The sequence below is a fragment of the Juglans regia genome, chromosome 4 (assembly GCF_001411555.2).
Source record: "Juglans regia cultivar Chandler chromosome 4, Walnut 2.0, whole genome shotgun sequence".
NCBI lineage: Eukaryota > Viridiplantae > Streptophyta > Magnoliopsida > Fagales > Juglandaceae > Juglans > Juglans regia.
This window is the reverse complement of record NC_049904.1, coordinates 17,407,170-17,424,854: the sequence shown is the minus strand read 5'-3', so window position 1 is coordinate 17,424,854 and position 17,685 is coordinate 17,407,170. Positions and strand designations below refer to the sequence as shown.

Genomic DNA, 17,685 nt, shown 5'->3' with positions numbered 1-17,685 from the left:
TACAACCAGCCAAAGCTTCAATAATATCATCCACATTATCCTGACCTACAAACTAGATCAAAAGGTCCATATCCCAACTATTATTCAGCATACACTCCTTTACTTTAAGCCGCGTATTCCCCACCATCTAGAATTCCTCAAATAAAGGACCCCTATCTCTCCATTTATCATACCAGAATAAAATATTCCCCTCCCTCACTTTCCATTTTGAATTATTTAGCACATCAGGAATACTCTTAATTATCATTTTCCAAAATCTCGATCATTTTTTTGTATCAATGAGAGACCAAGGTGAAGATCCCACATATTTTCCTTTAAAAAAATTTGCCCATAAGGATTTACCTTGAATTAAATTCCATGCAAGCTACATATGCAATGCTTTTTGTATATCCTCTAATTTACGCAAACCTAGGCCCCCTTCCTTTTCTGGCTTACAAATGTTGTCCCATGCCACCCACTTTTTTTTACCTTTACCATTTACCTCCCCCCAGAAAAATGTATCGTATGAGTTAAAACTTTAATAATAAATTGAGGAACCTGCAAAACAAAAAATAAATTTAAAGCCATACTAGAAAGCACGTGCCGAAGAAGTATTAGACGGCCACCTGATGAGAGTAGCTTCATTTTCCAGCCACTAATTTTTTTCCAAACTTTGTTAACCATCTCCTCCAAATGTACATGTTTTAGACGCCCCAATACAATCGGAACCCCCAGATATTTAAAGGGAAATGAGCCTTCTAAGAACCCTGTCAATCTTTTTAGAGCTCTCTTACTAGCAACAAAAATTTTTGAAGAGAAAAATATGGCTGTTTTTTCTTTATTAATCATCTGGCCCGACCATGCTTTATACTTTTCAAATACCAATAAAAGTTCCCTAACAGATTTCTTACTCCCATTCAAAAAAATCACAATGTCATCTGCGTACATAAGATGAGAAATCTGAGGAGTACCTCGATGTTGGGAGAAATGCCCAATCTTGTTTGCCGCCACACTCTGCTTCAAAAGACGAGAAAGGACTTTCTGAATAATAATAAAAAGATAAGGCGATAATGGATCCCCCTGACGTAACCCACGACCACCTTGAAAAAAACCTCTCATTGTTCCATTAAGCATTACAGAGTACCAAATATTCGAAATGCAAGCACGAATTAAATCACAAAAAGAAGGAGGAAATCCAAAACAACGACAGACCTCCAACAAAAAATTCCAATCTACTCGATCATATGCTTTAGCCATGTCAACTTTAATCATAATATTTCCTCCATGAGAAACCTTGTTAAGGGAATGAACCATTTCTTGAGTAATACTAATGTTCTCAAATATATTCCTCCCAGGTATAAAAGCTCCTTGCTCATGGGATATCAATTTGGGAAGAAAATCTGTCAAATAATTTACTATAATTTTTTAACAAATTTTATAGAATACCGAACACAGACTTATCGGCCTAAATTTATCAAATCCCGTTGGCACATCTGTGTTCGGAATTAGCACAATAAAAGAAGCCGAATAGAACCTCAGAAGTTTTTTAAAGATAAAAAATTCAGAGACAACTGCCAAGACATCCATCTTAATCACCTCCCAACAACTTTTAAAAAAACCTGCTCCAAAACCATCTGGCCCAGGAGAACTGTTTACAGGAATCGAAGAAAGAGCCTCCTTTACTTCATCCAATGAAGGGATACGACAAAGACATGTACAATCCTGTACATCAATAACCGGCAAAATCAAATCTAATAAATCTGGAAGTGCTCTTGACTGGTTAGTATTTTTAAGAAATTCCGCAAAATACTCAACAGCACCATTATGAATTTCTTCTGGTGATTTGAACTCAACTCCATCCGGAGTTCTCATTTCTTTAATTCTTTTACGTCTTTTATTAGCTAACCACACATGAAAAAATTTAGAATTACGATCACCTTTCATGTTCCATTTTATTTTAGCCATTTGAGCTAATCTAATATCTTCCCTACGTCTCCAAGAGGACAACTCAGCCGCAGCCACCACAAGCTCCCTCTCGACAACTATATCCCACTCTCTTTGCACGCACCCTTCAAGACCCTCAACCTTCACTTCCAAAGATTCAATATGAGCATTGGTCCTACCAAACACCCGCTTATTCCATTCACGAAGAGCCACCTTAACCTTTTTAAGCTTACAAGCAAGATTAACAAGCCCCGTCCCAACCACCGGCACAGACCACACTTGCTTTACAAAATCTATAAATTCTGGATGCTCAACCCACATTTGCTGAAATCGAAATGGAGGAGGACCATAGGAATAAGGATCCTTAAGAAATTCAATCAACATAGGACAATGATCTGAAATCGTCCTTGGTAAATACGAACAAGACGCAGTAGGGTACAAAGACATTAAATTTGCATCCAATAAAACATGATCCAGCTTAGCCCAAGCTCTAGCTAATCCACTCTGGCCATTACACCAAGAAAATTTACTACCTTGTGCACTTAAATCAATTAAACCACTCTCATGGATCCATCGGTTAAAATCATCCATCGCCGTTATTGGCCTAGAACGACCACCCATTCTTTCCAAATTTGTACGAATAATGTTAAAGTTGCCAGCAAACAAACAAGGATCCTCATTCATACTATTCCACCTCAAGTCCTCCCATAAAACCCGCATGTCCATCATATTACACTTTGCATAAATAAAGTTACCCAAAAACTGAAACTAACCCTCAACTATACTTAAAGACAAAAACTGCGAAGTCATCCGAATAATTTGTACAGTTAAATCATTCATCCACAAGACCCATATTTTCCCACCAACTTCTTCGTTAGATATTACATTATCAAAGTGAAGAGCCCGCATGTAAGATTGAGCTTTAACAAAATTCTTGAAAGGCTCCAACAAAACTACCATCTTACATTTCAACTTTCTTTGCAAACTTTTTAAACGTCCCATAGATGACCCGAGTCCCCTGATATTCCACACCAAAATAGAACCTATCATAAATACAATTTTGTGGCTCGAGTAATCACCCGATTAGAACTCCTAATTTTCTCAAATTTTTTTTTCCTATATTTCCTCTTCCCAATTTCTTCCTCTATTTCTGATTGATACTCCTTGTCCTACGGAAAAACTTCCGCATGTATATCAGGCTCCGAATCCGATAATGACCCTTCTTCCAAACAAAACGCATCATCTTTCCTCTGGGCCTCCTCTTTATGCTCTGTTTCCACCTCCGTAGCATTAATATAAACTTCCTCAACCAACATTTCCGTAGCCTCCTCTGCCTCTCGCATCACGGCATTTGTTTGCAGTATTACCTTATTTTTCCTCACCTCTGCAGAACTCTCCGTATTAACAGCCTCACCATGTTCTGTATCCACTACCAACTCTTCAATCAACAAAACAGATGTAGAGGCCCCGATTAACAGATTAACCTCCGAATTAATATATTATGCATCTTCTTGTTCTCCAGTAACTATAGGTAACGTTAAAACCTTGGGCTCCTGAACCAACTTTGTTTGGTCGTCCACCCCAGGTTCCTCAATAGCTGGTTCTTTAGGCTCTTCCATTTCCGGTTCTTGATCACCAACTGTTTGTTGTTGCCAAACCCAAGTTTTATTTTCTAGTCTTTTTTCCAAGCCCGACAAGTACGCACTTTGTGCCCCTGGATTTTACATTTAGAACAAAAAGCAGGCAAAGTTTCATACACAATATCTTGCTTACGACTAGATCCCAACCCCGGCGTTCCAATCCAAAAATGAGAAATAGGTTCAATGGTAGCATCCATCTCCACACAGATATGCGCACCATCAGTACGAGTCGCACAATGCGTAGGATTATCAAGCCTAATAAATCTACCTATAGGAGCTGTCAAGATTTTAAGCAAAGATTCATGATAAAAGTTAGGAGGCAAACCTGTTAATACAATCCACACCGGAACAATTGATGGTTCTTCCTCCTCCTTAAAATCTAGTGTCCAGTGGAAGGCACGATATGGTATTCCATCAATATCGCAAACCTCCCTTGATAGTGCTTTCATGCAATCGTCCTCCGAAGCCATACATACAAAAATATGTCTCGGACGCCTCATGGTTGAAATGACTGGAGTACCTTCCAGGCTCCATCGATTTCGAATGAAGCTTCTGATAGCATCCAAAGACGGCCGATTGCGGAGGAACTTCAGTACTATCGAGAATCTGAAAGGTTCTGCCGAACGAATTATCTTCTCCTTGGAGAACTGAAAGAAGAGTTCTCCATCCTTAGTTTTTGGCGCACGATGAGACACAGCCAACTCAGGAAGAGGCTGAGGGACCATAGAGACTAAATCCACAAACCGTTGGCCAACGTCTTTAGCGGTTGCCATATAGCCTTACGTGAAACTGGAAACAGATCCTTTCAGAAGTTGCAAGAAGAGTTTTCAAGAAGTCCGCACCATTTCTTGGAGCATTTCTTGGAGCACTAGATGCGCGTACTTACTTGATAACTTTTTATATATAAATAGTGACATATATTATCTATTCGATCAGAAAGTTGGAAAATAGCAAACATGTAGTCTACTCCTAAAAGTGTCACTTTCCTTCTCCCTTTCCCTTCTCTTTTTTATATTTTATTTTATTTTTATTTTCTATATGATAGTTGAGCTCTCTGTTTTTTCTTTTTGAACGGACAAATTCTTTGCTAGCTTCCAAAGGCATGATGATGGAAAATACTCAATATTTTTTTTTGTAATACTATACCATATTATAGAGTTTAACTGATGTTAATCTCTGTTTTCTTTAAAGGTAATGCTAGGTTGCCGCCAGCAATGACGGTTGGGCGTGCCGCCTAGATAAAATTTATTTTTTTTATTTTTTTTTATTTTTTCTTTTCATATTATTTTAACATCTTTAAATATTTTAATATATATATCAATACATTAATTGTCATTTAATTAATTAATAATTAAAAAAAATAAAATATATAAACGATCATAATAAAAAGATAAAATAACATTATTCTTTCTTTAAATGGGTAACCCCGAACTTTTATGATCGTCTGAAACCAATGATAAATAAATCATTATACCTTACAAACTGACGTAACAGATATGCATCGGCCAATAAAAGAAAAATTAGATGGTAGCCTGCTTGACACATCCATTGCATTCCACGCTGGAAAATTAATATATTATATATATTTAGTAGGAAAAAGAAAGAGAATGACTTGTAACAAAAACATTGAGAAGTCAACAAACAAGTTCCGTATGCATTTATTATTGATGTTTGACGACGAGAAATACAAAGACAATTCGGGAGGTGATTTTCATGAGTTGGGACATTGAAAAATGATTTTAATTATCATTGTAATAGCAAATTACATAGGGACAATACATATCTGGAATATGATCTGAAGATCTGTGTGAATGATCACATCCTATGCCTTACCTTGGAAGAACTGGAATGCTCTGCTCATTCCAGAAGAAATTTTCTGGATCAACTGCAGTCTTAACTTTCACCAATCTATCAAAGTTTTCGTTGAAGTACTTGACCCCATAGATCTTTCCATCTTCATAGCTATTCTCATCATTCTTTTGGGTACCAATGTCAACGTCTCTGTAGTTGAGAAATGCACTTCTTGGGTTCTTGGACACAAATGGAGTCATGTAACTAAAAAGCTTCCTTATCTGAGTTGTGTAATTCTTGTCTGCTTCAATCCCCTCCACTTCCCAATTTACAGAGTACTGGATCTTAAACAGATTTCCAGCACGGTGTGGAAAAGGCGTTGCAGAAGAAGGGATTTCACTCATTTTTCCGCCATATGGGTTGAAAACCAAGCCTGTTTTTCCAATCTGAATCATCTTCTTCCATAACCATTCCAACCCATCTTTGGAAATCGGGGTCTGCACATAATCCGACTTCCTCTTCAAGAAATTAGCAGAGTCAGGATTTCGATCGAGCAGGATATCCGGGGATGTCCCAATGTCGTAATTTGCCCACCAAAGAACAGATTGAATCCAACTCGTTTCATTGACATTTTCCTTCTTCAAACCCAATTCGGGAAAGTCTTTCTCCAACAATGACACCAGTTGCTCTGCATTTCCAAGAAATAGGGTCACGATTGAGGCTCTAATAGTCATGCTTCCCCTCTGCACCCTGGAACGCACGGGCTGTAGAAGCATTCTCATGAAAAGGTTGTCGTCTGTGATGGGAGCAACCTGCTGCCACTTGTAAACAATGTCCGTAGCGTTCTGTTCCAAGGTCCTCTCTACCCGGAAAACCGTTACCGTTTCAGGAACAGGAACCAGATTAATCTTGTACGAAAGTATTACTCCAAAGCTTCCTCCTCCTCCTCCTTTGATAGCCCAAAACAGATCTTCCCCCATCGAATCCTTATCAAGAATTCTACCTTTAACGTCGACTATCTTGGCGTCAATGACTAGATCCACGGACAGTCCATATTTACGCAACATGTTACCGTACCCTCCACCGCTCAGGTGCCCACCAACGCCTACAGTAGGACAAACACCGGCGGGGAAGCCATGCACTTTGCTCTTCTCCCAAATTCTATAATAAAGCTCTCCGAGTGTGGCGCCGGCTCCTACCCAAGCAGTCTGTTCCTCGATGTCAATACTGATGGACCGGAAATTGAACAGATCCAGGATGATAAATGGCACGTCGGAGATGTAAGATAAGCCGTCGTAGTCATGGCCGCCGCTCCGGATTTTCATCTGAATGCCAATGCTCTTGGAGCAAAGCACAGCAGCCTGTACATGGGACTCCTGTGTTGGGGTCACAATGGTCACTGGTTTTGGCGTGTAGGAGGTGTTGAATCGGGAGTTTCTGATGTAAGCTCGCAGCACAGACGTGTAAGAAGCGTTGCTTGGAGCATACACAATCTCAGAGACTTGGTCTGGCTGGTCTGTTTGCTTTGATAGGCACTGGATAAGCGCATCATAAACCGAGTCCGAGGTTGCCTGCAGTGAGGGAGAGACAGAAAGAAGAAAAAGAAGCAGAGAAATTACGAGAGGCGCAAAAACATAATTCGAAGAACCTGATTTTCTCATCGTTATAACCAAACTGTTCTTGTTTCTGTCTTTGAGCTTGAGAAATGAGAACTATACAAGGCATTATATACAGACAATGCAATGGAAACTGCAGAGTTTCTTCCTGCTGAGACTTACCGCGTTTTGACCGAACATATCAACGTTGCGTTTCCATTCGGCAAGTCAGCAATTGTCATTTTCTTTACTTTTCCAATGTTGAGGGTTTCGACTTTTCAATTCACGGCATAGGCTCTGAATTTAAACTGTTTACAACCATAAGATACAAAGCCGACATTAGGCCAAGTGCTACGAGAACGTACGACTTTTTGCTTGGTGAATCTGATTGAATGATTTGGCTAAACCGTTACCACTAGATCAGTTTCCTCCAACTTTTGACAACGTTTTATGTTTCTTTTTTTTTCTTTTAATTTTTGCTGTTATGACATCTTTATATTAATACGTTTAATTGGTCAGTTCATTTTTATAATTCATTTCAACTCATCTCATCTCATTTCATCTAATTTAATAATAATCATTTTTATAAAATTTAACACAAAATAAAATAAATAATTCAATTTTTTTAAATCTTAAAATAAAATTAATATTAAAAAATATATTTTAATAATATTTTATTCAACTATTAACTTTAATTTCAACTCATCTTATCCCATTTACGAAAATAAACGAGACAAATTGTTTGATCAAATTTGATGATTATATTTGAACGAGATGTAGACATATAATGAAGGGCTATAGCATTTAGGGAAATTTGAACATAAATCCCTTGTGTTATTGGCCATTTGAGATCCGCCAATGTGCTTTTTCATGTTTAGGATTAACGCTATTAAATCATTTGGATAAAATATTCTCTCTATCATATTTTTTGTAAACATGACGTTAAGCTATTTTTTCTTATTTTTAAAATTCAAAATGAAAATAAAGAATCTAATAATATTTTTATTAAAAAATCAGAAAAAAAATTAAAAAAAAAAAAACAAATTGGTAGTTTGCGCGAGGGGAGACCTCCCCTGTGTTGGCTAGCCAAGAAAAACCACTGTGATGGCCGAATCTGACCAACTTGGCCATGTCAAAGTTGGCTGACAACCACTACGTGGCTAGATTTGGCCCCCATGCCACCACGAGATGGCCGAATGCAGCCAGCCCGGACTGGCCCCCACCTACAAATACAAATACAGAGAAAACAAATGTATAGAAATAAAGGTCAGCTGTTACTTCTTTTGCGTAGAAAAGCAGATCTATCTTCGGTGCATGCTCTGTCCCCCCTCACCTATACAGAGAAAAGTAGAAGTTGACAATTCTAAAGTTTTTCTAACGATAAAATGCATTGCACTCCATGCTGAGATAGTGAAGAAACGGAAAGGGATATAAAATTGACTCGTAAAGAATATTATATTGAGAAGTCAATAAACAAGTTGTAGTACATACTTTTTTTTATGCTTACTATTCCAATAAGAAACACAAAGAAATGGTGTACTGCGTGAGTGGAGCTATGGAATACTGCGTGAAACATATTTTTTCCGAAGAAAATGTGGTGAATGATTTTCTTGCCAAGAGTGCAGCTGATAGTCTAGATTTGGATTGGACAGGTGAAAGAAATAGATTGCCCAACAATTTAAGAGCCATTCTTTGCATAGATAAACTTGGTTTTCTTTATTTGTGGATCTTGTAGTGTTTTTCTAATAAGTTGCATTTGGTTTATTTGTGTATTAACTTTATATACTTGCGGTTTCCTTGTTTTTGTTTTCTTTCAGGTTTTTAGATTGGTTTTTTATATGTTGATGTAAAAGGTTGTTGGCTAGGATTAGATGATTAGGACCTATTTGAATTATTAGATGAATGTAATTTATCTTTATCTTTACTTATAAATATTTAAATTCAAAGATAAATAGATTAATAGATAAATATTTGTCTTTATCTTTATGAGACAAACCTTTATCTATGAATATTTGAATTTAAAGATAAGTAGTTAAATAGATAAAGGTTCAAGAGACATTTGATCAATATTGAATGTTCGAAAAGAAATGAGATATTAAGTGCTCTGAAAAGAAGATTCAAAAAGAAGATATCAAGCCTAAAGAATTTTGAACTATAAAGAAGTTATCCAAAACATAAGCTGAATAAAAATCAGTTACTGCAGAGAAGAGTTATCGCAACATGTCAACAATCCATTAGGAGACATCTTTGTGACACATTCTATCCGTCAGTGGAATCCGACTGAAACTGGAACTTTTTCCTATTAGTTTATTTAATGGATTCTACTGGTTAAGATTATTAGAGATTCAGATTTATATATTTTCTATAACACTTTCTAGTGCATTGTTTGGTGAGAAAATTCCTTAGTTAATTTTCATATTTGTGATCTCTCTTTGAGTGTGATCGTGCTTCGAGCGTGGATGATAGTGTGATTGGACTTCAGCCCCTATAGTTCTAGGAGGAAAGACAATATTTGAAGATCGCCAGAGGTTCTGGCTGCTACTGCAGTAGAAGACAAACGGGTCGTTTGTCTGGGCAAGTAAGAGAGTCAAGTTGCAAAGGTTTTGTAATTGATGAGTACTAGTAATTGATTTTCAAATAATAAGATTGACATTCCTGGATTTGGTTGTCCCGTAGGATTTTACTTCTATAGAGTTCTTTAAAGGGTTTCCATTCTATACCAATCTTAGTGTTATGAAATTTATTTATTTTATGTTATTGTTTAATTATTAAATTAATTGCATTCTTGAATACTAAACAATTTGTTGAGTGATTTGATAGATATTTATGATGTATTACAGGAGTACTTGGGTTCATTATATATAATTGGTTAAGTACTTTCAATTTGGGTATTGTAACACCCGGACCCAATCAAGCCCAATTTTTTTTATTTATTTTAGTTCATTTTATTTTATTTTATTTCCTTTTTTCTTCACACGTTTATTTTTTTTTCCCGCATGTTTTATTTTGTTTTCTTCTCTTTCCGTATTTATCTCTTAATTCCCGTAAGTTTCCTCTCGTCCACTCCATGCACACGCACAGCACATCCGCGCACACGTCTCTCCCTCATCCCTCTAGGGTTTTCTCATCACATATATACTTACGCACAGATACACTTATCCCTCGTGCATGATGAAGCCAAGCTGCCGCCGCCCTCTATTCATGACCTCAGCCAACCAAACTTCCCAGAGCATCTGCCCTCCTTTGTTTACCACGGTCATCACCCAAACTCCTCCTCGAAACCATTTCCAGCCACTGGGCATCAAAGTGAGCCCAACCCGAGAAGCATTTGGTTGTTGTTCTGTGCTTTGTTCCTTAAAAATCAACACCCGTGTGACCTCGCCATCTGTGGAAGCAACCTGGGTCGTCCACCGCGCGTAACCATCTACCCAGACCGCCACAACCGTAACCAGCCTTGTAACCACCGTGTTTGAAAGCCACCAAGTCACCTGCAGTCACACGGTGAGCCTATGTTTTCACAACTAAAAACAGAGCAATCCTCATTCACCCTCCCACTGTCCAACTTCAGTGCTGTCCTCACCACCGCGTGAAGCCTAGCAGCCAGTTTTCCTTGTGTCAACCACGGGACCACCGTGGAACAGCCATTGCCTCCACGTCCAGGAAACGCCTAGCAGCAGCAGTGCACCGCAGCAACGCCTCACGTAAGACTCTGTTTTGCACCACCGAAAGCAGAGCACCTACTTCCCTCCATAGTGAACCGCAACGCCGCCGCCCAACTGCTCAGCCTCAAGTGGGAACCTCCAAAACACGCCGGTTGTGCACCCAGGTCCGCCGCGTCCCGCTCGGTAAGCCACCGACAGCACCTCCATGTCACAGTCTCTCGGCTTACTCTATGACTTTCATTTTTTTCTCCTCTTTTCGTTGGTCTCTCTCTCTCTCTCTCTCTCTCTCTCTCTCTCATGTCCGGTGCTCTGCCGAGATCACCGCTGTCTGCCTAGTCCCTCGCTTACGTCGCACGCCACCGCTTGATTTTCCTCCGTGGGTAAGCTTTGATGTGCATGCTATGTGATTTACGTAGTTTTCTTTTGTTAGTTTTCAAAGAATTAAATGAAATTACTGTAATACCCTTTACTACATGCTTTATTAATGGGCTTTTAAACTTTTATTATGTTTTAGTACGTTGTTATCTAATTATGGTTACAGAAAATTATTTTAACATGTTATTAAGTAAAATTTTATTTTTAAAGTAAATAATATTGGAGTAATGTTGTTTTTACACTTTAGATATGATTTAGTCTTTTCAAAAAATAGTTATGGTTTACTTTCAAATATTTTGGGATAATTATATTATCTAGTATTAAACTTTATAAGTTGTTTTTATTAATAAATAAGTTAGACTTTTAAATGTTTTTGAGTCGAAGTTATCAAATGGACATCAACGATTTTAGAAAGGGATGATATATTATAAGGTTATGAAATTTTAGGTTTTGAGGAATTAAGTAGGTTATTTTAGAAGTTTAGGATTAAATATCGTAATAAGTGGTTGATTGGAATTTTACGGGAATTACTTGATTATTTTATAGGTGACGATTGTTAGTTGTTCGACATTTTGAGGAAATTTCTGAAAAGCTAAGAAGTTCAGGTAAGCGGGGTTCCTATACTAGACTTTGCATTAAAATAAAATGAGCTGAGGTTATTTTTGAAAAATATACATATTTGATTTTGAAAAGAATTGGAACTACCTCAGTTATTTGTTCTGCATTATGCATGAGATTCTGTTTAAGAAGAAAGTATTTTCTATCATGAATGGTGTATACATGAGTTTATTTTTGACATTTTGTTTCTGAACTTTGAAAAAGAGAGCGAATATGAAATTTGAGCATAAATTATGGTGTGATATGATTTTGTTCTGTTTTGAAGATTTTTGTTCAATACTCTGTTTGGATAAGACATGATTTCTGAAAACCTTTGGCATGACTCTCTGATTCTGAGTTTGATCTGTTTCCGCTCTGTTCAGTTATGACCTTGCCACGGGTGATAATAGTGGCATACGGCCCAACCACAGGTTACAATAGTGGATACGGCCCAACTACGGGTTATAATAGTGGATACGGCCCAACCACGGGTAATAATAGTGGATACGGCCCTGCCACGGGTTATAGTAGTGGTCTCTGTTTTGAGTGCACAACTTGGTGACAGAGTGTTTTATGTTCTGCTTGGCTATCCGCAGATGCACAATCCTACCACGAGGGTTATACATGGCCTCTGTTCTGATGTGATGTTCTGATGATGATGATGATCAGTTATGCTATGCCAAAGAATACTTTTGAATGAAATTATTTCTAAATCTTCGCTCTGATATTTTGATAACATATTTTGCTTCCGCACTATGAAAATGAAAATGTTTTGTTATGCATTCTGATTTCTGTAAATGCTCATGTTTACACACTAGTATATGTTCTCTGGTTACTGAGTTTTTGATAACTCACCCCTTATCTCCATATATTTTTCAGATAATTTTGATGGTTCAGCTGGAGAACAAGTGCATAAAGTTTAGTAAGGTGTAATGATCGTAGTGGAATAAGTATTTGAGGGTACAAATGCTTATTTGAGGGTCGTAGTTAGTAAACTGATTTATTTTATGGGATTTTCTGAATTTTATAGTTGTGTTATTTAAGTTAATTTTAAGTATTAAGAGTTAACTCTCCGTGATATGAACCCGCGGGTATGAAATCCCTTGAACCCACAATCAATTTGAAAACTCCCCAAGAAAGCCAAAATCAAGTCAAGGATGGAGAATCTAGACTCGATGAGAACTCGTTTCAACGGGTCTAGATTTTAGTTTATAAAATTTGATGAATTTATTCATTGTGAGTTGAGTTTTACTCCTCTTGTTCTTAATTGAACTTTTGAACTTATCAAAGGTAAATCACAACCTTTGTGGCGTTCCTCCTTTGTAATCTGGGTTCTTGAGACGGGTTCTTCAATGGGTCTAGATTTTAATATAATCTAAGTTCTTGAAACGAGTTCTCATCGAGTCTAGATTCTCCATCCTTGACTTGATTTTGGCTTTCTTGGGGAGTTTTCAAATTGATTGTGGGTTCAAGGGATTTCATACCCGCGGGTTCATATCACTCCGGACCTTCCGGAACGGGGCGTTACAGTTGGTATCAGAGACAGGTTTGAATTCTGCATTCTATAAACCTTGGAGGTTTAGATATCTATGGGTTCGTAGGATGTAAAAATTTCAGTATAGGAATTTAAGGACTATAAGGATGATTATGTGGATATTTAAGATTTTAGATGTTGTAAGACTTTATGTTTGAGTTTTGAGATTTTGATGTTTAGGGATTTTAGATCTGACAAGCTACTTTGGGAGAATATTGGAAATAATTTTTATAAGATTAATTCAAGGTTTAGGTTTTTGAGGTTAGATTCTAAAGACGTAAGCTAGTTTGAGCAATGTCGGGTTTACAATTATAGATGGTAGGAAGGACTATATTAGTTGGTTAAAGAAATGGCTAAGAATGGTTAAAACAAGTTCAAGATCTTATTAATTCATTTATTTATTTTCTACTTGTTTTTAAATATTTTAGCTGGTATTTATATTTTGTTTATACATGTTTTGTTTTCTTTCCCTATAATGTTTAACTGAGTTTAAGATCTTAGGATGACTGCTTGTCGTCAAGTTTGAAACTTTGGAGATTTGAGATTCTTTAGATTTTATGGACTGAATATTTGGAGGTTTGAGGTTTAGAGATGTTACATACTTTAAAAATGATTTTGAGGAGATTTAAGGTCGTAGAATTCTGCGGGTTTCAGGATACGATTTTGATGATATGTATGGTTTTAGCCCTTGCAGACCTATGGAATGAGTTCCACAAAATCTGAGGTTTTAGATTTTGCATAATTTAGGAAAACAATTCTTATGACATTTGAGATTTTAATTTCAGTAGGCATATTTTGTGGACTATAGAAAATAATTCTGACAGGTTTTAAGGTTTAGATTTTAGGTTGACTTTGTGGAACGAGTTTTGATTAGGAATTGAAGATTTAGACTTGTGATATCGATGTATTAGAGTTTACATACACGTTGGGAGACTTTGCAAAATTAAATCTGAAAAGTGTACGGACTGGTTAAATGTGGCGGTTAGTTCTTTCCAGATGTACTTGATTTGAGATACAATGTGTTTAGGATTATAAGTTGTTAGAGTGCGCAGCGGAAGCATGGTTTTGGTGATATGATAGCGAGTTTATTTCGTTACTCATTTAGGTTTTATATTAGGTGGAGAATTCGAAATTTATTTTTGGGTCTTTAATTGTATTATTGAGGTTCATATTTTAGACTTGAAATGGTAGTGTGCAAGATCGTGAATGGCTAGGAAAAATATGGGAGAATATGATCGACAATATTGGAGGGTTAGAAGTTGGAATATTGGGTTCGACAATTTTGGATAATTAATTAAGTTCGACAACATGATTGACGTTCAGGATAGGCATTGGATGTTTGTAGCAGAAGAATATTTGGACGTTGCTATAGGTGTAACAAATTTCGAGGACGAAATGTTTTTTAAGGGGGGGAGAATGTAACACCCGGACCCAATCAAGCCCAATTTTTTATTTATTTTAGTTCATTTTATTTTATTTTATTTCCTTTTTTCTTTACACGTTTATTTTTTTTTCCTGCATGTTTTATTTTGTTTTCTTCTCTTTCCGTATTTATTTCTTAATTCCTGTAAGTTTCCTCTCGTCCACTCCATGCACACGCACAGCACATCCGCACACACGTCTCTCCCTCATCCCTCTAGGGGTTTCTCATCACATATATACTTACGCACAGATACACTTATCCCTCGTGCATCATGAAGCCAAGCTGCCGCCGCCCTCTATTCACGACCTCGGCCAACCAAACTTCCCAGAGCATCTGCCCTCCTTTGTTTACCACGGTCATCACCCAAACTCCTCCTCGAAACCATTTCCAGCCATTGGACATCACAGTGGGCCCAACCCGAGAAGCATTTGGTTGTTGTTCCGTGCTTTGTTCCTTAAAAGTCAACACCCGTGCGACCTCGCCATCTGTGGAAGCAACCTGGGTCGTCCACCACGCGTAACCATCTACCCAGACCGCCACAACCGTAACCAGCCTTGTAACCACCGTGTTTGAAAGCCACCAAGTCACCTGCAGTCACACGGTGAGCCTCTGTTTTCACAACTAAAACTAGAGCAATCCTCATTCACCCTCCCACTGTCCAACTTCAGTGCCGTCCTCACCACCGCGTGAAGCCTAGCAGCCAGTTTTCCTTGTGTCAGCCACGGGACCACTGTGGAATAGCCACTGCCTCCACGTCCAAGAAATGCCCAGCAGCAGCAGTGCACCGCAGCAACGCCTCACGTAAGACTCTGTTTTGCACCACTGAAAGCAGAGCACCTACTTCCCTCCATAGTGAACCGCAATGCTGCCGCCCAACTGCTCAGCCTCAAGTGGGAACCTCCGAAACACGCCGGTTGTGCACCCAGGTCCGCCGCGTCCTGCTCGGTAAGCCACCGACAACACCTCCGTGTCACACTCTCTCAGCTTACTCTATGACTTTCATTTTTTTCTCCTCTTTTCGTTGGTCTCTCTCTCTCTCTCTCTCTCTCTCTCTCTCTCTCGTCCAGTGCTCCGCTGAGATCACCGCCGTCTGCCTAGTCCCTCGCTTACGTCGCACGCCGCCGCTTGATTTTCCTCCGTGGGTAAGCTTTGATGTGCATGCTATGTGATTTACGTAGTTTTCTTTTGTTAGTTTTCAAAGAATTAAATGAAATTACTGTAATACCCTTTACTACATGTTTTATTAATGGGCTTTTAAACTTTTATTATGTTTTAGTACGCTGCTATCTAATTATGGTTACAGAAAATTATTTTAACATGTTATTAAGTTAAGTTTTATTTTTAAAGTAAATAATATTGGAGTAATGCTGTTTTTACACTTTAGATATGATTTAGTCTTTTCAAAAAATAGTTATGGTTTACTTTCAAATATTTTGGGATAATTATATTATCTAGTATTAAACTTTACAACATCATTGGGTTAGGAGGGAATTGACAATCTATCTATTCCCAAACAAAATTATTGAGTTCGAGGAAGAGATTAATAGATTCTTAGGTTTTCATAAACTTTTATATATTTTGTAAAATATTATTTAAATATAGAATATTTTTTAATTTGTTAATCTAATCATTACAATTTTCTTAAATATAAATTTTTAAAATTTTAAAACAAAAACTACATTAAAAAATTATATTCCAATAATATTTTAACTTTTATAATATTTTTATTTTAATTTTTTTCCTCTAATTTTCTGAAATCAAATAAAACATCTTAATCCAAATAATTTTATATATTACTATTTACAAATCATGTCACTACTATTAATACATCGATCCAAATCATATCTAAGGATATGATGTCTACGTGTGTTGTTTTTTGAAGGACGAGGCTGCTGCTGGTACATTAAAATTTTTAAGATTTAAATCCAACCCTTCATTTTACCACTTCTCATTTTTTTTTCTTCAATTGGATTGCTTCGATTTATGCAATGAAGTACTATCACTATCACAAAAATTCTCCACATCTCTTTTCACTTGTTAGGTGCAGAAATTGAGTTTATAAAAAATTCTCTATATACTATTTATTTTACTTATGATTATGTCTTTTTTTTTAACCCAAAATATATATATATATTTTACAAAATAAGTTGTTTTTCAACCGGGCAAATGTGCCTCGCACATTGTCCAACCGCTAGTATATATATATATATATATATATATGTCTGGGTTTGGATTTCTTTGATTATTTATACCCCATGTATTAATGGTTGTAATCACGATTTTCCTCCTTCACAAGTGAAGGTTATCAATAAAATTAGCATACCGTCATCTTCTTAAAAAAATGTAAATAAATATTCAGAAAACAATTTTAATGAATTAGGTCGGTATCATGTTTATTAATAATACAAGACATTCAATGAGTTAGGTCCATCCCATATTCTTTAGCATTAAGTAAAATTACTATCTTTTAACAATCATTTTGTAATAGAATTATTTTATTTTCAAGTTGGTGTATAGAACACATAATTCACATAACTTAAATAGTAAGATAAATTTGATTGATAAGATTTATATTTTAAAACTTATCTTTCAAATTAAATTATGCTATATATGCATTTTATTATGTGTGCTCAACACACCAACTTTAAAATATAATTTTTCTTTGTGATAAGGTGAGCGGTTGAGATTAAAAAAAAAAAGTGATTGTCAAGGGTTCTCCTTACCATTTTACTTAGAATTTATATCTACTTATATATAAAGTGCGAATGTTGGATGAACAGTAATTTCGTCTAACATTTTTGTTTCCAATTTTACCCTGCTTCTAATCCCAAATTTCGGTTTTGCCACTCGTATTCTTTCCATTTTGCCCCCGGTTTCTCCTGCGCGAGCCCTTCCTCCCCTCTCCCCCGTCCGTTTCTTCATCTCGTACAGCGTGACGCCACACGCCGTTGTGGTCCACACCGCCTGTCTCATTCTCTTCCCCTCTGACCGGCGTCTCTTCCCTTCCAATCTCAGCCCCTCTCGTGTCATCTTTGACTGCCACGAGCAAATCCAAGCCACGGCCCGTCAGTTTCTTCGTCCTCTCCAGTGCGCCGCCGCACGCCGGCGTGGCCAACACCACCCTACCCATTCTCTTCCCCTCCGT

At 37.1% G+C, this 17,685-nt stretch overlaps 1 protein-coding gene across 1 annotated transcript; it reads right to left on the bottom strand.

Moving 5' to 3' along the window:
• Window positions 1-5,189: 5,189 nt before the first annotated feature.
• Window positions 5,190-7,082, bottom strand: LOC108986027 (berberine bridge enzyme-like 21). Its single transcript, XM_018958519.2, has one exon. It carries the CDS (start codon window positions 7,013-7,015, stop codon window positions 5,393-5,395), a length of 1,623 nt encoding a protein of 540 aa, XP_018814064.1. The 5' UTR covers window positions 7,016-7,082; the 3' UTR covers window positions 5,190-5,392.
• Between the last annotated feature and the right edge of the window lie 10,603 nt (window positions 7,083-17,685).